The sequence below is a fragment of the Dipodomys merriami genome, unplaced genomic scaffold, assembly GCF_024711535.1.
Source record: "Dipodomys merriami isolate MVZ:Mamm:240054 unplaced genomic scaffold, mDipMer1.0.p SCAF_173, whole genome shotgun sequence".
Lineage (NCBI taxonomy): Eukaryota > Metazoa > Chordata > Mammalia > Rodentia > Heteromyidae > Dipodomys > Dipodomys merriami.
The window spans coordinates 35,825-62,562 of record NW_027203082.1 but is presented as its reverse complement, the minus strand read 5'-3'; the positions used below and the strand labels follow the sequence as shown (position 1 = coordinate 62,562).

The following is a 26,738-nucleotide window of genomic DNA, read 5'->3' as shown; positions in this document are numbered from 1 at the left end:
GATTATCTCTTTGTTGCTTTGTATGTCCCTCCCCCACAGTATAACCCCTGCTTTCACTATATTTGATGTCAATATAACTTGTGGAGGAGATGGGGAAAAACCAGTTGTTTAAGGATACAGGTGGACCTGTTGCAACAATGAGAAGTACAAGTCCATGTCCAAAAAGACCTTTACAAGTCATGTCCAAAAAGGCCTTTACAACGTCGGTGCGGGGGGGGGGGGGGGGGGGAGGGGGGGAAGGAGAAGGATTGGGATGGGGGGAGGGGGGAGGCTGGGAAGGGATGTGAAGGGTAAACAAAGGAGGAGGCTGCAATGCTTGGTAAGAAATGTACGCATTATCCTGCCCATGTAATTGTAACTCCTCTGTACAATATGTTCACAAATAAAATAAAATTAAATTAAAAATAAAAAAAATAAAAAAACAAAAAAAATCAAAAACAGAAATTTCAAGTTATAGTCACTGAGGGCTGGAAAATGTCTAAGTGATAGAATATTGCTCAGCATGTATGAAATACTGTGTTTGAACCTCAACAAGAAAAAAAAAGTAGCTGGCTGTGGTAGCAAGCACTTAAATCCTGGCATTATAGTGAGGTGGAAGGATTTCAGATTGGAGGCCATCTTTGTCTACACAAAACCCTGCCTCAAAAATTAATCCATAATAAAAATAAAGTTTCAAAGGAACTTTAATCTCCCAAACTCACTTAATTTGTAGGAATGAAATTGTGTTAATTTTAGGGAAAACCTATCCTAACTTGCTGTTCCATTGGAATTAATAGTTGGCTTAAGCTATATATGTTCACTTAAATCTTATTTATTTTTATGTTGGCACTGGGGCCTTAGTGCTGTCCCTTATAGCTTTTTCCTTTAGCACTAGTGCTCTACCACCTAAGCCACCGCTCCATTTCTGTTTTTTTTTTTTTGAGGATAATTGGAGATAAGAGTTCCACAAGATGGTCCTGCCTGGGCTGGCTTCAAATATCAATCCTTACATCTGTCTCCTGAGTGCCTAGGATTACAGGGCATGAGCTACAAGCACCTAGCCATTGTGTGTGTGTGTGTGTGTGTGTGTGTGTGTGTGTGTGTGTGTGTGTGTGTGTGTGTGTGTGTGTGTGTGTGTGTGTGTGTGTGTGTGTGTGTACAGGGCATGAGCTACAAGCACCTAGCCATTGTGTGTATGTGTGTGTGTGGACAGGGCATGAGCTACAAGCACCTAGCCATTGTGTGTGTGTGTGCTGACTCAGTGCTGACCTGAGCTCTTTGAGCTACAATTCCACTTCCAGCTTTTTGGTGGTTGAGGATAAGGGTCTCATGGACTTTCCTGCCTGGGTTGGCTTTGAATTGTGATCCTCAGATTTCAGTCTCCCAAGTAGCTAAGATTACAGGTATTGGCTTTCCCTATGTCTCTTGAAGTGGTAAAAACATCATTACAAATTGGTCTTTTTAATTACAGCAATTATATGTAGAAGTAATTTTGTTAGCAGCAGTGTTTATAAAATTTTGAGGCAATGAAAAACATAATTGCATCTTCTTGATGCGATTTCAGAAGCGGATTACTAAAATGTGTTCTCAAGTTCATATTGAAGTCCTAGCCCCAGTACCTCAGTATGTGACTTTACTCATTCACCATCTTTATCAATTTAAAATGAGGTTGATAATAATACAAGATAACTAGTACCCCCAAAAAAGAGGAATTTGGAAACAGAGAACACCATGTGCACATGAAAACAGCTATCTACAAGCCAAAGGACAGAGTTCAGGAAGAGATCCTTCTTTCATACCCCTTGGAAGGAATCATCTCTGCCAATACTTTGATTTTGAACAACTTCTCACCTTCACTTCTGTAAGTCACTAAATTTCTGCTATTTATGCAACCAAAATTGTTGTGATTTGCTACAGCAGCCACAGAAATTAATATAGATTGTAAAAATAATTTATCACTAACTGAAGTACATTATCAGGCCAGTAAATCTTAACATTTATTAATCATTTAGTGTGTTTCCTTAAATCAGTAAGAAATTTAATATCAGTAATTCAGTTTATGCATTCATAGTTGTTTAAATGAAGATGAGTTATATGAAATGCATTTTTTTAGTAGTAGATTTGAACTTAAGTCCTCATTGTTGCTAAGTTGGTGCTCTACCACTTGATCTATAACTTCAGCTCTGATTTTTGCTGGTAAAAGTCTAGTAAACTTTTCTGCTAGGGCTGGACTTAATTGTGTGATCCTCTGAATCTCAGCCTCTTGTGTAGCAAGGATTATAGGTTTGAGGCACTGGTGCACAGCTCCCCAGACAGAAGATTAAAAAATGAAAGAAGAATGAAAGAAAAACCACCAAGAAAACTACACTTCAGATTGGAAAGAGAAATTAAGTCTCTATTTTTCATTTTAGTTTTGGTAGTGCAATAATTTAATGACATCATACACAAAAAGCTAAGCTTGAGTTTAAAAAAAAAAGGAAAATGTAATACCTTCTATGGTTAAGGAAGGCAGTCATTTCTTCAGTACATTTGTTACTCTTCAATTCATGAAATATGTATGAGCACATGCAAAGAAACTGGGTAAGTCACCAAAAGGAAATACAACTATGAATTACTGTGTAACTGAAAACATCACAATTAAGGTATCATTATATACTGAAAATTTAGCAATGCCAAGAAAAAATTAAAAAACTGACTTGAAGGTAAATCTCTTACATTGTGCTTAAAGCCATCCATCTTAACATAAAAAAAACCCTTGAATTTATTTTTTAAACATTATGTAAAGTGAACAGTTAAGTTGTTTCATGGACTGGAAGGTGACTGATTAATTCCCTTTCATTTCCAAACCTCATCAAGCAGTCACTACATTTATGAGGTAACTCAGCTGAATGCTTGAAATCTAGATGAATTTTAAGATCTTCAATTTGTCCTGTAGAGTATTCACAATATTGACATAAATAAATCCTTTCAGATAAATGTGAATTTAAATGTTTGCAGTATTCTAGCATACTTGAAAATCCTTTGCCACAGTCATCACAAACATGAGGATATATTTTAGTATGTTCAATAGCAACATGCCTATTAACGTTTGTATGAAGTCTACTCCGAAAACCACACACTTGACATACAAAGAAATTTTTACATTTGTCAAAGGTAATTTTGCTTAACAGGCTGTACTGTCCATGTTCTCCACTGTTACATTTATCACTTAATTCTATTAATTTACATGCATGCTCATTTACTACATGGCTATGCAAGTCTTCTGGATCATTAGTTTCATGTTCACAAAACTGACACAAATACTGCTCATCACAGCTGTGTTCCTGGAAGTGTAGGTAGAGTTCACTGCTTGAGGAGAACTGTACATCACACTGCTCACACCAGTACAAGTGATCACTAAAATGGATGTCTGCAATGTGCTGGCTGAGGTTCTCAAAAATCACGGTCTTATAGTCACAGTATTTACAAATGTAGGGATCTTCTTCATGTAGTTTGGCATGTTCAATCAGAAGCATGTTTGTAGAGAAACTTTCCTTGCATATTCGACATACATTTGAATCAGTACGTTTATGCTTCAGGATCATATGCTGCTTTAAATCAGAAAAATATTTACTGTTGAATTCACAAAGTTCACATTTATAGAGACCACTGCTATTAGCTCTCAGTAAAGGCCATTTCTGCTGGGCAGTCACATTCAAAGCCTGGCTTTTGTCAATAATTTTATAGAATTTTGCTGGTGGTTCTTCATCAGTTTGGTCTGGGAGGCTTTCAGAGGAATTGTTTTCTGTCTCTATGTCATAATCCTCAGATATAGCATGCACTTCTATAGCAACAGGAACTTCTTCTGCGGTGTGAACTTCTACAGGACTCTCATCTTGAGTTTGCTGGTATAATGATTCAGGTGAATCACATTCTTCATCACAAATTTCAATGTCAGATTTTTCTGAAAAATAAAACAAACTTATTATGCTACTATTTATAAACAAAACCATCTAGATACACTGTAAAAAATTTATGGTATATACTGATTTTTTTTCATTTTTCTCTATAAAATTTGCCAAGGCTATTAACTAATTTCCTAACCTGTAGGAAAGGCAGCGTGGTCTAGAATTCTAAGTATAGGACCAGGAACCAAGTAGTTCTGATTTCTGTTTCTGGCCTTGATTCCATCTGCAAATTTTGGCAAGTCATTTGATGTTTCGGTATCAGAATCATCGTCTGTAAAAAAGGATTTGGAAAAATGCTATTTATATTGAAGCACTAAGCAAATTATAAAATTGTAATTCTGAGTTCCAACAGAGAAGCTAAGGATTTAGATTTAGCCATGAAAGGAGATACTATCTATACTATCTCCCAAACAAACAGAAAATCTGCTCAAGTTGTATGCTCCATTTGGACTATATTCCCTTTGTGTATGTATGTGAGCTACTAGGGTTTGCATTTAGGGCCTCCCACTTGCTACTTTTACTGAGTTCAAATGAGCCTTTATCCTTTGGCCCAGCGACCTTAAGTTAACACAAGCACACTGAGATATAGGTCATATGAAAAAAATTGGACTATAAGATCATTTAAAGAAAGATATTTTGGTTCATTTGTTACAATGAATGACTAAAGCATTACTTCTGGTATTGATATATTATTACTTTAGTAATACCTCACTTAGATTTCCTTAGTTTTTCTCTAGTGACCATTTCTATCCCACTATCCCATGTTACATTTGCTTACTATGTCTCTCTAGGCTACTTTTATTATTCTGAGAACTATTTGTTAGTTTGTAGAATGTCCCAATAATGGAATGTCTATTTCTTTTACATAATTAGATTGAAATTATGAGTTGACCTTGATCACCTTGGCTAAGATAGTACACAGGTTTTTCTATTGTAAAGTCAGTTTTCTACTTACAGACTCTTTGAAAGAAAAACCCTAGATGCAGCCCACAATTAAGGAGTATGGAAAGATGTTCTGTTTCCTTAAGGGAGAAATATCAACACAAATAATTTAGAATTTTGTACAGATACACATCTTCTCCCCAAATTATTTGTTCAATTGTTTTTCTTCAAGTATTGATATCAATATAGATCATGGACATTCAAGTTATATTTTGAATTGTAATTCAATTTTCAAGCATTGTTAAGATGATCCAAGCTTATCAGATCCAGACAAAGAAACAACTATTTCTCCAGGGATCTTAGTTCCTTTTACATGAGAATGGTATTAGAAATCAAGATTTGGGAATAAATGTGCTCATAACTGCTGAGATGTCATTTCTTTTAGGCATGCTTAGCTAACACTGTAAAAAAAAAAGTGTGTGTACACTACCACACATATTTATAAACATCTTTGTGTATAACCATCTGACTCTTTATTAAGTAATATCTCTGCCTAACGATTTTTTTTTAACAGTTCTAGGGCTTGAACTCAGGGCCTGGGCACTGTCCGAGATTCTGTGCTCAAGGTGACTGTTCTACCACTTGAGCCACAGCACCACTTTTGGTTTTAAGAATATTACAGACTTGCTGGGCGCCAGTGGCTCATGCCTATAATCCTAGCTACTCAGGAGGCTGAGATCTGAGGATGGCGGTTCAAAGCCAGACCAGGCAGGAAACTCCATGAGACTCTTATCTCCAATAAACCACTCAGAAAAATGGAAGCAGTGCTATAGAGTGCTAGCCTTGAGCTGAAGGGCTGAGGGACAGTGCCCAGGCCCAGAGTTCAATCAAAAAAAAAAAGAGTTGTATATGCTTTCCAGACCTGCATGGCTTTGAATCGTGGTTCTCAGATCTCAACCTTCTGAGTAGCCAGGATTATAGGTATGAGCCCCTGGTGCCTGGCTCCTAACTACATTTTGAAAAATTAAATTAATTTTTTTATACTTTATATATATATATATATATATTTTAATTTTTTAATTATTTTTTTGGGTCCGGTCATGGGGCCTGAACTATGGGCCTAGACGCTGTCCCTCAGCTCTTCAGCTCAAAGCTAGCACTCTACTATTTGAGCCACAGCGCCACTTCCGGCTTTTTTATTTTTTCTGCTTATGTGGTACTGAGGAATCGAACCCAGGGCCTCATGCATGCAAGGCAAGTGCTCTATCACTGAGCCACCTTCCCAGCCCAACAATTTATATTTTTTGTAACAGAGACCCATTAGTAGCTGCAGAGAAATAATAAAGTATAGCTGTTATCACTCAGTGCCCTAGAAAAAGTAAATAAAAAATTCAAGATTGAAAAAGACCAAATCATTTGCCATTCTTTCCTTCTCCAGACTGAGAAATATAGCTGAACAGAAGAACTGTGAATAAAATGATTCCTAATCTTTTACCAAAAATGTTCCCAACCCTGGGTCACCTCTGCTTTGCCATTAATTGCCTAGTCACCAAAAAGGATTTAGAAGTGTACTTTAAAAGGAAAATTATTTTAGAAATAATTAAGAGGATAAAATTTTCTATATGTAGGTACTGCAATAAAGTTAAAAAAAGAGCTCCAGGGTAAAAAGAGGATGGAAAAGGTTGAAATAAATTGTTGGTAAGTATGAAAACAGAGCAACTGAAACTTGTTGAAATTATTTTAAGAAGGGGAATGAAGGTAAGAGAGAATTATACAAGTGTGGAGACTGATTGAACTACATTGTATACATGTGTGGAAAGGTCACAATGAGATCTCCCCTTGTAAAATAAAGTGGTATTTTCTAAAAACAAAATAGCTCTCCTTACATTATTGTAAATTCAAAAGCTTGTCTCCTTTGAAACAATCAACCTACATTTCACTTATCTTTTCAAATGAGGACAAAGTAAAAATATTTTTTGCAGTGCCTTCACATGCTAGGCAAGGACTTTAGCACATAGCTTTACCCCTAGACCCTGTAGAAAGCAAATGGAAAAAAATTGGAAAATATGAAACATACCTTTGTTGTCAAAATATTTTAAGTCTGGCTGTCTTATTGAGCAGACACTGTAACAATGATCAGAAAAAATTCCATTGAATCCATCTGCAATTCTGCTTACTCCAGAGGAATCTGAACATAAAACAGAATGAAAAATTTTAATAAGATAATCATTTAATGACTTATCATTAAATAATGTATCTTATAGTACTTTGTGAAAAATATTCCTTGGCAGCTCTGGGTTTGAACTCAAGACCTGAGGCTTGCTTGGCAAGTGCTCTACCACTTGAACCATACCTTTAGCCCTCCTTCCTTCCCCCTTCTAGTGTTGAGAATCAAACCATGGGCATTGTACATGGTAGACAAATGTTTCACTATTGACCTGACCTACATGCTTAATTCAAACCTTCATGATTTAAATAAACATATTTTCAAGATATAAAGCTTTTATATTCAGTCTCATAATGACATTTAACTTGTGTGTGTGTGTACCCACGTGTATGCATACGCTGCTACTGAGGCTTGAATTCAGGGTGTTGCACTCAAATTTGGTCTTTTCTGCTCAAGAATAGTAGTCTACAACTTGAATCACATCTCCACTTCTGGCTTTTTTTGCTGATTAATTGGGTAGAGGAGTCTCTTGGACTTTCCTGTCCCAGCTGGCTTCAAACCTCCATACTCAGATATTATAAGTCTCCTACTAGGTAGTAGTCCCCTGAGTAGGCTATGGATTCACATTTACCATTAAAAGAACTTATATTATAGATATTATATAATACATATGCATTCTTTCTTTTTTTAAAAAATGGGTCTGTGGCTAAAACTCAGGACCTGGGTCCTGTCTCTGACCTTATTTTGCTCAAGGCTAGTGTTCTACTACTTGAGCCACCAGCTCCACTTATAGTTTTTTTTTTTTTTTTTTTTTTTTTGTTGTTGTTGTAGTTTATTGGAGATAAGAGTCTTCTGCCATGGCTGGCTTCGAACCATGATCCAGATCTCAGTCTCCTGAGTAGCTAGACATAAGCAACTGGTGCCTGATCATGCTGTGTTTTAGTGGCACAAAATAGCAAATTAGCTTCTTAGGAATTGGCAGGAAGTTATGCCATTTAGTATAAAGAAACCATACTACATAAGGGAAATGGTGTGGACCAATGGAGGCTCCTAAACATAGTCATTTTAAGTTTTTTTCTGGAATGTACACATAAGTAGTAGATTAGGCTTAATTTCTTTGTATTTGAAGAATGTAAGGTAACAAGTATATTTGAGAGTGTCCTAAGTATGTATAATGTATATTAAGAGCTGGAGTGGCCACAGCTGCTAACACAGCAGAACCAACATCAATTAGAATGAAATTTTAATTTAAAAAAGAAAAGCTAGTATTTCCAAAAGTAACATAGTTTGCTTCCTTAATAATGTAAAATACTTTCTACTAAAGTTTATTAAATGTAGGTTGGGAATCAGGAAAAGCATGAGTAAGTAACCTTGGATATCTAAATTTAAGTGTCTATAACTGGTGGTGTTATGAGGATTACATAAAGTTTGTAAAGTTCTAACACGTGGCTAGTATGTGGTAAACAGTAAGGAATATATATTCAGAGAATTTAGTCAAAAGTGTTTTCTTACCCAAAAACTGATCCATATATCAGTCTCATTTAGTCATTTATGAGATAATGGACCATGATCTAACCTCAATTTAATTATATACTAACCTGAATAACGAGAAGGGTGTAAAGTCTTCCTTTTTCTTTTTTTAGGATACTCATTCATATCTTTTCCACCTAAAAAATGAGAACATTTAATAAACATGGAACAAAGAAGAGTATTATTAAAATTCTTTGAGGTATTTATTGGTAGTAAGAAATTAGTGTGTAACATGTGGAAAATAAGCCTCATAAGAGAAATGCTACAGGGAGCTGGGAAGGTGGTAGAGTGCTTGCCTTGCATGCATGAGGCCCTGGGTTCGATTCCTCAGCACCACATAAGCAGAAAAACAAACACACACACACACACACACACACACACACACACACACACACACACACACACAAAGAAAAATGCTACACTATATAATACTTATGTTTATATTTTATTTTTCTAATAAAACTTAAAGAAAGGACATTGATTTGTTTTCTTTCTTTCTTTTTTTTTTTGTTGGTTGTGGGGCCTTAACTCTGGGCCTTGGTGTTGTCTCTCAGCTCTTCAGCTTAAGACTACTGCTCTACCACTTGAGCCACATCACCATTTTTGGCTTTTCCTACTTACGTAGTGCTAAGGAATTGAACCCAGGGCCTCATGCATGCAAAGCAAGCTACTCTACCACTGAGACACCTTCCCAGCCTTCAGAATAGGTTTTGACAACCACTTATAATTAAATCCTTAAGAAGTGTTATAAAAATGAACTTGTTTCACTATATTTTACTAACCTGGTATAATTCTTAATATTCCAGTGAGGAAAAATGAATTATAAGGAAGTTCCACAGATGGTAATAAAAGACCTATATGGGAAACATAAGAGAAGTTATATAAGCAAACATGTGACTTATTTCTAAGATAAAAGAATAAAAATAGCTGATGACAAATTTGTTATAAATATGTTTACAAAAAAAGAATAAAAATACTAGATTACTTGTAAATTTTTCATTTTTTTGAAATGAACTTCTAAAGTTGTAGTTATATCTTGATACTAAAATAGGAATGTAAATAAGCATTACCTTATTTAGCATTAAAAAAACAAACAAAAGTAAACACAATTAGAGCCATGGAAGTTACACATTGTATACATTAAAATAACATGTCATTGAGCACCAATTATACACTAGAATGTGAACATATTTTAATCTTGTTATGAGCAATCCACTAATCTCAAATCCACACTTCTCAAAATCATATTTATACTATGTTAATTGATTAGCAAACTAAAGCATATAAAGAGAAGTTAAATCTGGATATTCAATTAGGGATGGTGTTGAAATCTGAATATGACCTAATCAATTTTTAAAACCCATGTTTTCTTTTTTTGCTGCTCCTAGGGCTTGAATTCAGGGCCTGCATGCTGTCCCTGAGCCTCTTTGTGCTAAAGGCTAACATTACCACTTAAGTTAAAACACTTTTTCTGAGTAGTTTATTGCAGATAAGAGTTACCAGCTAGGAATATGGCTTAGTGGTAGAGTGCCTGACTAGCATGCATGAAGCCCTGGATTCAATTCCTCAGTACCACATAAACAGAAAAAGCCAGAAGTAGTGCTGTGGCTCAAATGGTAGGGTGCTAGCCTCGACTAAAAAGAAGCTCAGGGACAGTACCCAGGCCTTGAGTTCAAGCCCCAGGACTGGCAAAAAAAAAAAAAAAAAAAAAAAGAGTCTCATGGATTTTCCTGCTTGGACTGGCTTCAAACCATGATCCTCAGATCTAAGCCTCTTGAGTAGATAAGATTACAGGTGTGGGCCACCAAAAATGGGCTAAAGGGGCTGGGAAGGTGGCTCAGTGGTAGAGTGCTTGCCTTGCATGCCTGAGGCTCTGGGTTCAATTCCTCAGCACCACATAAGCAGAAAGAAAAAAGCAGGAAGTGGTGCTGTGGCTCAAGTGGTAGAGCGCTAGCCTTGAGCTGAAGAGCTGAGGGACAGTGCCCAGGCCCAGAGGTCAGGCCCCACGACCAGACCCAAAAATAAATAAATAAATAAACAAAAACGGGCTAAAAAATCCATGTTTTCAATTCTATCAGTTTTGGAAACAATAATAAAGTAACTGAGCCAATTCAAGCTGTCCAATGTCAGAATCAGGAAGAACTAATTCTTCTGTCACAAATCAGGATGTCCAGTGCAGCAGTGGGAAAAAGGGACAGTTAGATACAGAAATACCACTTTTCCTATCACAAAGGTGATTTTCTCATTTTTTGTGTAGCCCTAGAACTTGAGGTGCACACAATACATTTGGTAGTTCATTAAATCCTTGGTTTATCAGCACTACACATGGTTCCACCAAATAGTAAGAAAAGTTTATTAAGCATATTCCTCTTAATTCTATTTTCTTAAGAATTGTATGAGGCATTCAGAATGGCTTATTGCCAAATTCTCCTTTTACTGATAAGAAACAGATAGTGAAAATCAAGTCAACTGAGTGCTGTAGATCCAGAGATGAAAAATACTTGCCTCTGATTCCTGGGCATTGAATAGCTATATGTGAATAAATCTTTATTGCTAAGTACTGCCACCAGCATGTTACAGTTGCTTCCAGTTCTTAGCCACCCAAGAGAGGATGGTAATACTAAAACACACACACACACAAACCAATCACATACTGACAACTATTAAATTTATATAAAATGCTTCACCCCAAGAACATAAAAACCTTCTTTGAGTTACCACTCTAATCCAGGCCATTCAAGTGTGTGTGTGTGTGTGTGTGTGTGTGTGTGTGTGTGTGTGTGTGTGTGTGTGTGTGTGTGTGTGTGTGTGTGTGTGTGTGTGTGTGTGTGTGTGTGTGTGTGTGTGTGTGTGTGTGTGTGTGTGTGTGGCTGTTTTTAATCTTTCTGTAATAAATGAAAAGTAACCAGGAAGAATACTAAAGAAACTGCCAGCTGGGTGCTGGTGGTTTGTGCCTGTAATCCTAGCTATTAAGGAAGCTGAGAATCTGAGGATCGCAGTTCAAAGCCAGCCTGGGCAGGAAAGTCCATGAGACTCTTATCTCCAATAAACCACCAGAAAACCAGAAGTGGCTCTGTGACTCAGGTGGTAAGAGTGCTAGCCTTGAGTTGAAAGAGCTGAGGGACAGCACCCAGGCCCAGAGTTCAAGCCCCATGACCAACCAACCAACAAACAAAAAAACTTCCAGGTTTGGCTGGATTCAGACTAAGTGAAGAAGAGCAAAATCACTTTGATCAGGAAGAGGAAGAGTTTGACTCCTTCTTAATGCTGAATAAAATCCAGAAGCTGATTAGAACTGTCATTATGGTTGAATGTCTATTATATCTAGATATGTAGTTGGAATATGTTCATTACCAAAATTACTAATACCCTAATTTAAGTAAACATTTTCAGGAGCTTTTTATATGCAAAAAGCTTCTCACTCAGGACATCATATAAACATTTGCTCTTACTAGAAAGATTGTGTATCACAGAGAACTTATCAACCCTCTCTCCCCCACTTAAATGTGAACTATATACAATGTATCACTGCAAGAAATCAAGACAATTACACTCTTTAATCACTTAAATTACTCACACACACAAAAAAACCATACTGCTAATACTTTAGTACAGTTTTTCCTCTGCTGAGTTATATATTCTTTTCACACAAAATATGAGATCATAACATATGAAACATTACTTTTCTAAATGGGACATCTCATAAAATACATGTTAGCATCTTATCACTGTTTTTTTTTAACCATCAAAAGCATCAGTGTACAAAACACAATGCATATACTAGGCAGTCAGCACTTTTTGAAAAATAAAGACCATCCTTATTCTTAAAGGCCTTTCATACGATGTAAAAGTAGTCTTTCTTTTTAATTGGTGTAAGATGTCTCTATACAATAATATGCTGGCTGTTTAGTGAGTTTAAAAAAAAGAGCTCTCTTTTTCCTTTTCACAATAAACATTATCTTCCCGTATTTTGAAAGAAGACAATGTTTTAGTCAAGAATGAACTAGAGCTCAGCACACGTCGGCCTTAGAGCGAGTCTTCACGAAAGCACATGACCAGTAAGAATTAGAATAGCCATTTGCGCGGCCGGGCAGGACTCTGAAATGAACTGCTGCGACTTCCTCATGTCCGCGTCCAAGGCTGCCTGCCCGCAAAACCAAGCGGAAGGGCGGGGTCAGCGTTCAGGCCGACGGCCCGGTCCAGCTCGCCAGCCCCAGGTCGCGCCACGGGAAGGCCCCCGGGGCCGTACAACGCACCGCACACCACAGTCCCAAGTCCGGACTGGAGCAGAGGCGGGAGCCCAGGGGACTCCAGAAGCCCAACCCAGGGCGCCACCAGGAAAGCGGACGGGACGCTGGGCCTGGGCGTCCGCAGAGGGGATGGGCCAGTCTAAGGGACGAGGCAGGGAGCGCCACCGTGTGGTCACTTTCTGGTAGGATTTCAGTTTAAAGAAGCGGCCGGCCTGCTCTTCCCCTCCCGCCCGCCTAGACAGAGGGGCCCGCCCGCTCGCGTTCCCGGCTGCAGTCCGGCGGACTGACCGCTCCTCCAGCACACTCACTTCCTCAACATACTCACCTCCTCCGCACCATGGGCTCCGTCCGCCCAAGCGCAGATCCCAGGTGATAGCGGAGGCTTCCGGAGCTGAAGCACACAGGCCTACGGGCCACGCAGAGGCGGGCGACGCAGCTCCTGCCGTCTCGCTTTCTTGGGCCGCTACCGGGCCGGCGCCTCGGCCTTCCGTGCTCCCCACACCAGCCCTGCGGAACTGCAGGCACAGGCTGCGGAGGCTGAGGAGGCTGCGCTAGCCTCGCTGCCGCTCTAATCCGCGCCTGCGCCGTGCACCTCCCGGGTTAACCGAGAGGGCGGGAGGGAGGCAGCATGGGGGTGGAGCAGAGGGGAGCGTTTTGGAGGCCAGACCCGACCACATGCCTGGCCTAGGAGGCACTGCAGGCCTCCAGCCCGGAGTAGCCCCGAAACTTGCGCCCCCTGCCGCTGGAGTATCAGCGACGCACCACCCCTTTAGAGTGTTTCCTCCCAAGAACTGCTCCAGGACTACCCTAAACTAGCTTTTCTCACCGGCTCCCTGCTTCTCTGCTGCAATGAAGGAGCCCTTGAAAGCACTGTGGGCAAGTAGCCTCTCTCACACACTGGTTTCCTGGAAGTACCGGAATGATGTTGCCTGAGTTAGGACCAGCAGCGATGTCATTTGACCCTTAAGCCATAGAAACAGCAAGGATTTTGGGCTGGGGTTACTAAGCCCACACCAAAGAACCACACAACTCTAGAATACTGGACATTCAGAGAAACACTTGAGATTTTGAGTAGTATTATGCCTCAGTCTGTGTCCAGTTCGTCATCTTCATGAAATGAAGTGACATTATAGAATCTGATTTTGTGATTTAAATCCTTCAAATTTAAGCTTCGATTAAATTGAATGATCATAAATACATTTGAGGACAGTTTGAAGTTGCTATGTTTGACTTGTTTCTTTTCTCTCTATGGTCTTGAAGAATGAGTCCTTGAACACAGTGAAAGTAAAACGGTAAACATCTATTAAAGAAAAACTTAAGTAGAGCTACCCTGAGATGGGAAAGATCCCAAGGGAAGGCATTACCTGAGTGTATTAATAAGGTGTCATTAGGAAAGAGCTATGTGAACAGCCTGTGGGTCATATCAGTCTCTAGATCCAATCAGAGGTTCCATGCAATCTGCATGAGTTCTGTAAGGTCTGCTCCTGGATGGTGGGCAGATTCCTCCCTCTACACGGCTAAGTCTCCCTGTAGTACTTGCGTTACCTAGGCAACTGGAGGAGGTCTCATCCACATCCACTGAGGCCACATCCGGATCTGATATGGTTACTCCCTTCTCCTACCTAGTCCCTCCCTTACCTGGTCACACCTCCCCCCCCCCCTTACCCCCCATAAGGCATGGCCCAGAGCCAGACTTCCCTTTTCCAGTATGTGGAGTGCCAACCTGGCCTGGGGCCAGCTGGTTTGGTGAATAAACCTATCCCTTGCCTAAATACTGCATGCAGTGGTGTTCTTACTGGTCAGATTTTTTACCTAACAAGCTCCTCATGCATTGTTTACCTCTTGTGATGAGATGCCTGTTCTGGCACACATCTATGGGTCCAATCAGCCATTTTTCATGTGCAAGTCTTCCAAAAGCAATGGGCTATAACTTGATGCCCAGGGGCCTGCATATGCAACTGCTCAAGGCCATGGTCTAGGAGCTTGCATGTGGGACTGTTTAAGGCCTTGGCGAGGGATGCTCCTCTATCAGAGAAGCCTTTGTCCTGATTTCCTTGCCAGAGTGTATTTCTGTGCTCAATATTTTAAAGTGATCTATCCTCTGGGGTTAGGGTATAGCTTATAGGTGAAGTATGTACTTTCTGAAGTTTCCTTCACATCCATCTCAGGGGACCATGCAGAGGCAGGCAGGCACAGGAGAAAGATTATTATAAGATTTATTGGAGAAACCATATTTCCCCCAAGAGGGAGCACATGGCATCCTCCACTATCTAGCTAGCAGCAGGGTCTGGGGACAGGAAGTGAGGTAGGTGGGAGCCCAGGTGGGTCTGGGCAGAGAGAGGGAGAGGTCAGCTGTATGGCAGGAACTCCAGGGCTGGGATGATAGCTCAGGTCTGGGTGGAGCTGAGGATCAAATATGGGTATAATGTTTACACTTTCTATATGTGAAGGGTTCATCACAGGAATCACACATGGAGATAATATTGTTCTTTGTAATGTAAATCATGACCGTATATTTAATTCCTCTCTTCACTCTTAAGGTATTGTACATAGTACACAACCACTGAGTTACTTTTCCCAATCCCATCTCCACCTCTAATTCTCTGGGCAAGAGGTTAAAGTTGTTAGTCTCTATTTATATATTAGAAAAATTATTTTGTGAGAGGATGAGATGACTGTTGATTTCTGTAAAATAAACACTCATGTTTGAGTAATTATTCAGGAAATGGAGCTTTTGCTCAAGTGGTAGAGTGTCTAGAGTAAAAAAGCTAAGGGACAGCACTTAAGCACTGAATTAAGCGTTAGTACCCACACCAAAAAAAAAAAAAATCTATGAATGAATTAAGCCCAGGAAGATTATCAGTTGCCTGAGTGCATTTGGAAAATTAGGATTGCAATTTGGTTATTTTGTGTTTTGTTTTATTTTAAAAATTCATATTCACTGTGCTTTTCCCATTAACCATCAAATGTTGGAAAGGAGTAACCAAATTAACCTTCTTCTGATACTGTTGCTATTTTTCAGGAAATAAAGCTATAGTGTTTTTATTTATTTATTTATTTATTTATTTATTTATTTATTTATTTTTGTGAGTCCTGGGTCTTGAACTCAGGGCCTGGGCACTGTCCCGAGCTTCCTTTTCCATTTGAGCCACAGCACCACTTCTAGCCTTTTCTGTTTATGTGGTACTGAAGACTTGAACCCAGGGCTTCATGCATGCTAGCAAGCTCTACCACTAAGCTACATTCCTAGCCCAGCCTAGTATTTTTAAAAGCAACATTACTTGTTTATGAGGCTCAGTTTTTATGACTTTCTGATCCTTATGAGTGTACCAAATCCAAATAGAGAAATGTTTGCAAGCATTAGTGTGGCCTGAATAAAGCCAAAGGGATTTACACTTTTAATCCTAGTGTACTTAGGACCTGGCACAGAATAGGGAAGCAATATAGTATGGAAATATGTGCTGGTGCAGTTTGTAAGAATGGCACATAGCCTTTTATTTCTCTGTTATCTGCAGGGTCTGTTGTTTCCAGATCTCCAAATAGAAGAAGCCACAAGGGATGTTATGTGACTATCTTGAAAAGTTTTGCTCACATAGCCTTGTGTCAGACTACATTCTAGGATAAAATTTTATTTAAAGCATTTTATAGTCAAAGTATACACACATTTCCCTTCCTCCATGCAGTATATTATTAATTTTTTAACAAACTTTACAATTAGTCACATGGAAGAGCAACAGAGCTTTTACAGTCATGTGATGTCACAAGTCAAAGGCAACTTAAAAAGATAATGTGCCACGTATAATTTTTTCTTTTTTTGATGGTTTTTAATTGTGATAATACCGTATGGAGGGGTTACAATTACATGAGCAAGGTAATGAGTACATTTGTTATCAAGCATTGTTGCCTCCTCCTTTGTTTCCCCTTACCATCCCTTCCCATCTCTCCCCCCCCACCTCTGCTCCCCTTCCCAACCCTCCCCCCAGTGCCAAAGTTGTAAAGTTTGTTTTTCTTTTTTTTCTTTCTTTTTTTTTGGGAGGGGCGGTTGTGGGGCCTGAATTCTGGGTCTAGGTGCTGTCCCTCAGCTCTTCAGCTCAAGGCTAGCGCTCTACCACTTGAGCCACATCACTACTTCTGGCTTTTTTCTTTTTGCTTATGTGGTGCTGAGGAATTGAACCCAGAGCCTCATGCATGCAAGGCAAGCGTTCTACCACTGAGCCACCTTCCCACCCCCTAAAGTTCGTTTTTTGACATAACATCTTGTACATCTCATTGTTGCAATGGGTAATTCTTTTTCTTATAGTAAGAAACATTCATATTGCACAACTCTACTATTGCAAAGCTTCTTCAAACTATTGGATGCTTTTACTGAGTTCTTGACTGGATGGTTGTGGGTAACACTACTAAAAGTTTAGAACTTGCAGTGTCTTTCACAAATTTTTAAATAAACTGTAAACTAATAAAAAAAAGATAATTAAAACTGGATGCCAGTGGCTCATGCCTGTAATCCTAGCTACTCAGGAGGCTGAGATCTGAGGATCAAGGTTCAGAGCCAGCCCGGGCAGGAAATTCCATGGGACTCTTATCTCCAATAAACCACCAGAAAACCGGAAGTGGCTCTGTGGCTCAAGTGGTAGAGCACTAGCCTTGAGCTGAAGAACTGAGGGACAGCACCCAGGCCTAGAGTTCAAGCTCTACAACTGACAAAAAAAAAAAAAAGAAAAGAAAAAATAACTGATTAATTGAGGTATACTTTATAGTTTCATTTTCCCCTCCAAGGGAGGTAACACCTTGGATGAAACCTTGAAATATAAAGAATGTAATTTTGTAGACTTTCTTAATTGTTATTGTAACCTTAGGAATATTTATTCTTCATTCTTTCAACTTTGCCATGTTTTAGAAAAGCTTAATTTTTTTCTAATTAGAAAAATAGAGATTTTCTTCATTGGACTCCACAATGAGTATTGTTTAGATTTGAAAAAGCAAAACTGAGAAAGAGCACAAAGAAACACTAAAGAGGAATAGAATAGCTGAAAACTGTGATGAAACAGAAAGACAACAGATAAACCTAGCAAAGAGCTCTAGCCCCAGCCCTGTCTTTACTCCTTGGATAGATAAGAAGCTGGATTCTCCACTACAAGTTGAAGTGCTCTCTATTACAGATCAGTAGATTTATTTGAGAGATAAATCCTTACATTTTGCAAACACCAAACTGTGGTGAGGGGATTTGGTGGGTCAGTGACTCTCCCCAGCATGACAGTCTTTCACTTCTCCCATCAGAAAAGCTACAAAAGAGAGGCAACCAGTAATTTATAATGGAAGGTCATTAAAAAATCAGATTAAGATGGCAATGAAACAGTAGGGAAACACCACAGCTCTCTCCAACCAAATAGAGAGTTCAGGTTTCAATGCTCTGTTCCTCAAGGAGAACATCAAAAAGGCAATTACCTAGAGAGATACAGGAAGCAAAAAAAAAAAAAAAAAAAAAAAAAAAAAAAAAAAAAAAAAAAAAGAAAAGAAAAGAAAAGAAAAGAAAAGGGAAAAACTTCAGAACCTACACAAAGATGGTAAAGTGGGAAGACCTACCCCCCCACACCTTGCTGGCAGCGGGGCTCCATGCCTAGCTGCTCAAGCAGCCTGCCTTGGGACCCACTGGGGACCACAGAGCCACAAGCGTCCCAAGGCTCCTGGAAGACTCCCAAGAGCCAGTGTCGACCTAGAGAATACAAACAGAAAACTCGGAATGCAGAACCCTCATGAAGAACCCCCTCCTCCCTCCACGGTGTGACACCTCTTCCTGGCCAGCATAAGCAGCCTAGCCCAACTTGGAACAGTAGCAGCAGCTGGCAGTGGTGGCCAACGACCGCATACTTGTGCAAAACCTCTACCCAGCCGATAAGAAGCCTAGCCCAACCTAGAACAGCAACAGTGGCAAACGACCCCAGGCAGCGAACGACCCCAGACTTGCAGCATGGCGCCTCTGCCTGGCCAGTAAACAGCCTAGCTCAACCTAGAGCAGCAGCGGCAGCTGGCAGTAGTGGCAAACAACCCCAGACTCAAGACCCGGTGCCTCTCTGCAAAAGCCTGTGGGAGCAGCCCAGTCTAGCCCAGCCCAGCTTGGACTGGGAGGCGGGGGAAGATGGTGGCAAACAACCTCAGACTCAAGGCTAGGTGCCTCTCTGCACAGGCCCAAGAGAACAACCCAGCCCAGCCCAGTCCGGGGGGGACGGCGGTGGCCAACAACCCCAGATTCATGGCAGCCTTGGTGGCAGCAGCAGTAACAGAGGACCCCAGATTTGCGGTGCGACCCTGAGCTTCCCTGCCCTTGCCTGTGGAAGCTGTCCAGCCTGGAGCAGGTGTGGCTGTGGTGAGGAACCCCAGACCCGCCGCGCCAAACTCAACAGTATAAACAGCGGAAAAGGCTGTGAAACAGAGCCAGCCTGCACTACCACCCAGCATAGCCCACAATCATCTCCATGAATGTGGAACACAGTGGTGACCAGCAACCTATAGCACACAAAAAACTGTGATTTGCCACAGCATGGCTGGACAGCTCCCAACCAGTACCAGGATAAGTGAGTACCCCACAGGGGACGCCCTGCCCTGTGTAACCCCCCTATTTAATCCTCCCCCCCCTGAGACCAGCACTGGTGGTAACCCTGCAGAACTTGACTTGGACTCCCTCTGCCACCTGAACTACAGGTCCTAAGGAAGCTGGGAGCTGTGCAATTGCACCAGCAACCAGTGGCACACCCAGCCTATCACGCTAACGGCCAAGAGCACCCCTGAGAGGGAACGCAAGAAGTCTAGGCTGCTTGTCCTTGACTAAACTGTCTAGTATATACACTAGGCAGTTGAAGAAACCCTACCTGCATCCTAGGCAGGAACCCTAGCTATCTTAACTCCTTGCCCTTGACTGGTCAGGATCTGAGTGCACACCTAGCAGAGGGTGGAATGTGTCTGCCCACCACAATCTAACAAGAGTAAGCCCTATGTGGGTCAGACTAGCAGCTGGAAAGCAGTCCCTCCCACAACAGAACCTCAGACCAGATAAAGTATTCTTAACCAGTCCATTGCCAAGAGCAAGCTACATCAATTGATCCAGGAACAAATCCAGAACCAAGCAAAGGTAACCACCTAGTGACCAAAACAAACAGAGCCTGGAACTGGTCTCCAATAATCCCTGAACCACATGTGAAAATCACTACAAAAAATTACAAGATTCATCAATGGCCAAGAGAGTAAACCAAACTCAAAGGCCAGCAACCACACATGGAGAACGCCAATGGAAATGAAAAAAAAAAAGGAAGACAAGCGCTACATCCAAGAGATGATAGAGGCAAAGACTCAATTAAAATGAGAAATAGATGTCCCTCCCCCACAGTATAACCCCTGCTTTTACTATATTTGATGTCAGTATAACTTGTGGAGGAGATGGGGAAAAACCAGTTGTTTAAGGATACAGATGGACCTGTTGCAACAATGAGAAGTACAAGTTGTCATGTCCAAAACGAGCTTTACAACGTCGGTGCGGGGTGGGGGGAGGGTAAGGGGGGGAAGGAGAAGGATTGGGATTGGGATGGGGGGGAGGGGGGAGCCTGGGAAGGGATGTGAAGGGTAAACAAAGGAGGAGGCTGCAATGCTTGGTAAGAAATGTACGCATTATCCTGCCCATGTAATTGTAGCTCCTCTGTACAATATGTTCACAAATAAAATAAAATAAAATTAAAAAAAATAAAATGAGAAATAGATCAGAAATTAAAAAAACAAAGGAATGAGTTATCAAAAGGGATCCAGGCCTTCAAACAAGAAATTGACTCAAAAATAGATGCAGAGCACAACTTGCTAAAAGATGAGATTAATACTCTAAGGAATGACATAGAAATTATAAATGGCTCAATTTCTTACATGAAAAATTCAATTTCCTCCATACAAATTAGAGGAAGCCACAGTTAATAGAATGAATGAAATGGAAAATACAATATAAGATACTGATACAAAATGCAGGCACTGGAAAAAAAGTTACAGATATGAAAAAACACTCAAAATATGCCAAAGGGAAGTCCAAGAACAAACAGACTAAGCCAAGAAATTTAACCTTTATATAATATAACCTTTATAAAATTGGGGTGGATGAAGGGGAGGAATACAAGAATAAACGAATACAACACTTATTCAGTAATATCATCACCAAAAATTTCCCCAGTCTTAAAAGAGAAAATCTTACCTACATAACAGAGGCCTACAGAACACCTAACAAGCAAGATCCCAGGAGGAACACTGCTAGGCACATTATAATAAAAATGCTAGATTTTAGCAATAAAGAAGCAATCTTGCACATCATAAAAGCAAAGAAGGAGCTATACTACAATGGGGAAAAATTAGAATCCCTGTAGATCTCTCCACACAGACACTGAATGCAAAGAAAGCCTGGAAAAGTACCATCGGAGTCCTGAGAACCAATAACTGCCAGCTCAGATGGGTATATCCAGCAAAGCTAGCTTTCATGGTGGATGGAGAAACAAAATTTTTAATAGTAAAGAAAAACTAAATGAAGTAATAAACAGTAAGCCAGCATTACAAAGAATATTAAGAGAGGGATTACAATCTGAACAAAGCAATCAAGATAGATGTCATTAGGAGACCAACTTAGTAAACACAGAAGGAAAGGAAAGAAGAAAAACTTAGGAAAGTAGGAAAATGTCAGGAAACACAAGCTGTCCTCGTGACCCACCTCACAGCCAAAGACAAAATCAAACTTTGAGTGAAAGGATGGAGGAAGATCTACCATACAAATTTCCCCAGCAAGAAGGCAAGAGTTGCCATTATGATATCTGATAAAATAAACTTTACATTAAAATCATTATGAAAAGACAAAGAAGGTCACTACATAATAATACAGGGAACAATCCAAGAAGAGGATATCACCATTGTCAATCTATATGCCCCAAACATTGGTGCACCCAAATATGGTAAGCAAATACTCTCAAGTTTACACAAAATGATGGATCCAAATACAATAATACTAGGAAACTAATATTCCACACTCACCAAAGGACAGGTCTAACAACCAAAGAATTGGCAAAGATCTCTCCCAATTAAATGATGCTATATCTCAAGAGGATTTAACTGACATAAACTGATTTTTTTTCACCCAATAATAACCCAGTACACATTCTTCTCAGCAGCCCATGGAACGGTTTCTAAAATAGACCATATCTTAGTTTATACAAGGAATTTAAGCAAATACAAGAGGATCAACATAATCCCCTATGTTCTATCTGACCATAGTGGAACCAAACTAGTTCTCAATAACAAGGCATACAAAGAAAAACTCAAACACATAAAATTAAACAGCACACTGCTGAGCAACACATGGGTCACAGAAGAAATTAAAAAGTTCCTACAATTCAATAAAATTGAAAACACATCACAAAGAAACCTATGGGACACAGGGAAAGCAGTCCGGAGGGGCAAATTCATTGCTCTTAGTGTGCACAACATGAAAACAGAGACAGACCAAATAAACAATCTCATGATGCAACTAAAACTGCTAGAGACACAAGAAAAAGTGGAACCTAAAGTTGCTAGACAGAGTGAGATGACCAAAATAAGAGCTGAAATTAACAAGATAGAGACTAAGGAAACTATAAATAAAGCTAGTTTTTTTTGAGAAAACTCAATTAAATTCATGGATCACTGGTAAGATTAACTAAAAAGGAGAGAGGAAACCCAAATCTATAAGATCAGAAAAAATTACAACCACCATCCAAAATATACAAACAATTATAAAGAAATATTTTCATACTCTATACTCACAAAGGAAGGAAAACCTAGCAGAAATGAAATTTCTAGAGAAATTCAAATTGCTCAAACTGAACCAAGAAAAAATAAATCAATTAAATATGCCAATAACCTACAATGAGATAGAGTAAGCAATCAGAAGCCTTCCAACAAGGAAAAGCCCAGGACCAGATGGATTCACTATGGAATTCTATAAATTAAATTAAAAGAGGAACTAATACCCATACTCTTCAAGTTCTTCAGAGAAATAGAAGCAGAGGGAGTAATCCCAAACTCATTCTATGAAGCCAATATCACTCTCACCCCCAAACCAGGCAAAGACCAAACAAACAAAGAGAACTACATACCAATTTCTTTGATGAACACAGATACAAAGCTCCTCAATAAAATTCTAGCCAGCAGAATCCAGAAACACATTAAAAAATCATACATTATGACCAAGAGATGCAGAGTTGGTTTATCATACATAAAGCAATAAATGTAATCCATCACATCAACAAATCCAAGATAAAGAACCACATGATTATCTCCATTGATGTAGAATAAGCTTTTGATAAAATATAGCACTCATTCATGTTAAAAGCTCTGGAAAGCCCAGTGCGGGAGGCTCACACCTGTAATCCTAGCTACTCAGGAGGCTGAGATTGAGGATCACGGTTCAAAGCCAGCCTGGGCAGGAAAGTCTGTGAGATTCTTATATCCAATAAAAACCACTAGAAAACCGGAAGTGGCGCTGTGGCTCAAGTGATAGAGCGCTTGCCTTGAGCTGAAGAGGGCAGGGACAGTACCCAAGCGTTCAAACCCCACAACCAACCAACCCCCCCCCCAAAAAAAAAAAAGCTCTGGAAAAAATACAAATAGAAGGAACATTCCTTAAAAAAAAAAGCCTTATATGACAGACCAACAGCCAATATTATACTTTATGTGGAAAAACTACAACCAATTCCCCTAAAAACAGGAGCAAGGCAAGGATGCCCACTCTCTCTACTCCTCTTCAATATACTTCTGAAATCCTTAGCCAGAGCAATAAGGCAAGATAAAGACATTAAAGGGATCTGCATGGGGAGGAAGAAGTTAAACTATCTCTTTTTGCAGATGACATGATTTTATATCTTAACAATCTCAAAAGTTCCATCCCCATTAAGTGAAGTAAGCCAGGCCCAAAGAAGCATAGGTCCCATGGTTTCCCTTATTTGCAATATCTAGTATAGGTATGAGTCAAGCAGAAAAGGTCAGATAATGTGATGTTAGGAAAATGAACCCTTAAATATGTATTTTAATGTTTTCGTTTCTTTCATGCATATGTTTCTAACGCATTTATAAGATTATTTCTTTGTTGCTTTGTATGTCCCTCCCCCACAGTGTAACCCCCGCTTTCACTATATTTGATGTCAGTATAACATGTGGAGGAGATGGAGGCAAACAAGTCGTTTAAGGATTCAGGTGGACCTGTTGCAACAATGAGAAGTACAAAATGTCATGTCAAAACCAGCTTTACAATGTCGGTGGGGGGGGGAAGGGGGGTATAATTGGGTGGGGGGAGAGGGGAGGCTGGGAAGGGAGGTGAAGGGTAAACAAAGGAGGAGACTGCAATGCTTGGTAAGAAATGTATGCATTATCCTGCCCATGTAATTGTAGCCCCTCTGTACAGTATGTTCTCAAATAAAATAAAATAATATTAAAAAAAAAGTTCCATCCCCAAACTATTAGAGCTTATAAACCACTTTGGCAAAGTAGCAGGCTACAAAATTAACCCACAAAAATCAGTTACCTTTCTGTACACCAACAATGTACAAGCAGAAAGGGAAATCAAGGAAACTACCTCATTCACAATAACTTCAAAAAAAAGTATCTAGGAATTAACCTAACCAAAGATGTAAAGGACCTAGATAGGCAGAATTAATATAGTGAAAATGACCACACTGCCAAAATTGATATACACATTCAGTGCAATTCTCATTAAAATTCCAATGATGTACTTTACTGAAATAGAGAAAACAGTCCAAAAATTCACATGGAACAACAAAAGACCTAGAATAGCCAAAGCAATCCTAGGCAAAAGAAACAATGCAGGAGGGATCACAATACCGGATTTCAAGTCCTACTATAGAGCTAGAATAGCCAAAGCAATCCTAGGCAAAAGAAACAATGCAGGAGGGATCACAATACCGGATTTCAAGTCCTACTATAGAGCCTTAGTAACAAAGACAGCTTGGTATTGTCACAAAAGATACCCAAAGACCAATGGAACAGATTAGAGGACCCAGAAATAAAGCCGCATATGTACAGTCAGTTGATATTTGACAAAGAAGCCAAAGACTTACAGTGAAAGAATCATAATTTCTTCTGCATGTGGGTGGCCACATGCAGAAAACTAAAAGTGGACCCCAGTCTGTCACCATGCACTAACATCAACTCAAAATGGATTAAAGATCTTAACATCAAACCTGATACTCTGAAACTACTGCAGGACAGAGTAGGAGAGACACTTGAACTTATAGGCACAGGCAGGAACTTCCTGAACAGAGTCCCAGGGTCACAACAAATTGGAGAGAGACTCAGTAAGTGGGACTACCTTAATATAAAATGTTTCTGCACAGCTAAAGACATAGCAACTAAACTAGAAAGAAAGCCAACTAATTGGGAAAAACATTTAACAGTAACATATAAAAGGTCTAATATCCATTATATCCAGGGAACTCAAGAAACTAACCCCTCACAAATCTAAAAAACCAATGAAATGGGCAAGGGAACTAAAGAGAGAATTCTCAGAAGAAGAGATAAAAATGGCAAAGAAACACACAAGGAAATGTTCATCATCCCTGGCTGTAAAGGAAATGCAAATAAAAACAACACTGAGATACCACCTTATCCCAGTCAGAATGGCCCACATCCTAAATTCAGCCAATGACAAATGTTGGAGGGGATGCAGAGAAAGAGGAATCCTACTGCATTGCTGGTGGGAATGTACACTAATACAACTATTTGGAAAGCAATCTGGAGGTACTTCAGAAAGCTAAATATAGACCTCCCCTATGATCCAGCTATACCACTCCTAGGCATCTACCCTGAACAATAGGAACCAGTATATAAAGACACATGCACCTCCATGTTTATTGCAGCACTGTTCACAATAGCCAAGATTTGGAAAAAACCCAGATGCCCCGCTACTGATGAGTGAATCCAAAAATTGTGGTACCTACATACAATGGAATATTATGCAGCCATTAGAAAGGACAAAATAATGTCATTTGCAGGGAAATGGATGGAAGTAGAGCAAATTATTTTGAGTGAAGTAAGCCAAGAACAAAGAGACAAATGGCATATGGTCTCCCTGATATGTGGATGCTAAAGCCTAAATGCAAGAAGATATGACAAATTAAACAGGACTCGAAAAACAAAGGACACTCATTTTGTCATATCATTATTAAATAATTCCATGTTCTTGACCATATATATGGTAGATATTTTCATGCAATGGAGGAAGCCAGGAGGAGGACACAGAATAAGTGGGAAATGGACCAGTATACAACAAAAGCGCCCATCAGCTGCACTGGACATAGAAGAAAAAGAACTAAGCAACCCAAAAACAGCAATGGGAAGGGAGGAATGAGAGGGAAAGAGGGAACAGCCTACACTAAGCAAAAGGAAAGAAATGTAAACATCACTTGATGTGGAAAAAATAATTTGTATTGTCAAAGATCTTAAAATTCACAAACTGTATAGACCATGATAATAACAATGTGCCTTGTGAAGATTAAAATGTGTTTGTGACTTTAAGTATCACTATTCCACAATACTGTGAAATATGTGAAATTTATGTAATCACCTAATCTCAATAAAAAAAATCGAGAGAAGGGATGGGTTAGGAGCAATGGGTGACAATGTCAGACACCGTGTATTCATATATTGTGTGTAGAATGGCAACTTCTTTGTAGCACTACCTAAAGATAATAATAAAAATCAGATTTGTCAACAAAAATACTAAGTACAATGAAAACAAGGGAGCTGGAAATCCTGAGCCTATAATCCAGGTTACTCAAGAAGCTGAGTTATAAAGAATCATGCTTCAAAAACCACATAGGCAGAAAGCTTGTGAGACTATTTCCAAAATAACCAGCAAAAAGCTAGACTGGAGATGTGGATTAAATGATAAAATGCCAATTATGAATGAGAAAGCCA

At 39.6% G+C, this 26,738-nt stretch overlaps 1 protein-coding gene across 2 annotated transcripts; it reads right to left on the bottom strand.

Annotated features, from left to right (window-relative positions):
- Positions 1 to 2,000: 2,000 nt before the first annotated feature.
- Znf639 (zinc finger protein 639) lies at positions 2,001 to 13,291 on the bottom strand. 2 transcript variants are annotated; one of them, XM_070025830.1, is made up of 6 exons: positions 13,081 to 13,291; positions 9,288 to 9,359; positions 8,574 to 8,642; positions 6,886 to 6,996; positions 4,063 to 4,197; positions 2,001 to 3,922 (listed from the first exon to the last, which is right to left on the bottom strand). In XM_070025830.1, exons 3-6 carry the CDS (start codon positions 8,629 to 8,631, stop codon positions 2,772 to 2,774), a joined length of 1,455 nt encoding a protein of 484 aa, XP_069881931.1. In that variant the 5' UTR covers positions 8,632 to 8,642; positions 9,288 to 9,359; positions 13,081 to 13,291; the 3' UTR covers positions 2,001 to 2,771. The 2 variants fall into 2 exon arrangements, with proteins under 2 accessions (XP_069881931.1, XP_069881932.1); XM_070025831.1 differs by lacking the exon at positions 4,063 to 4,197.
- Between the last annotated feature and the right edge of the window lie 13,447 nt (positions 13,292 to 26,738).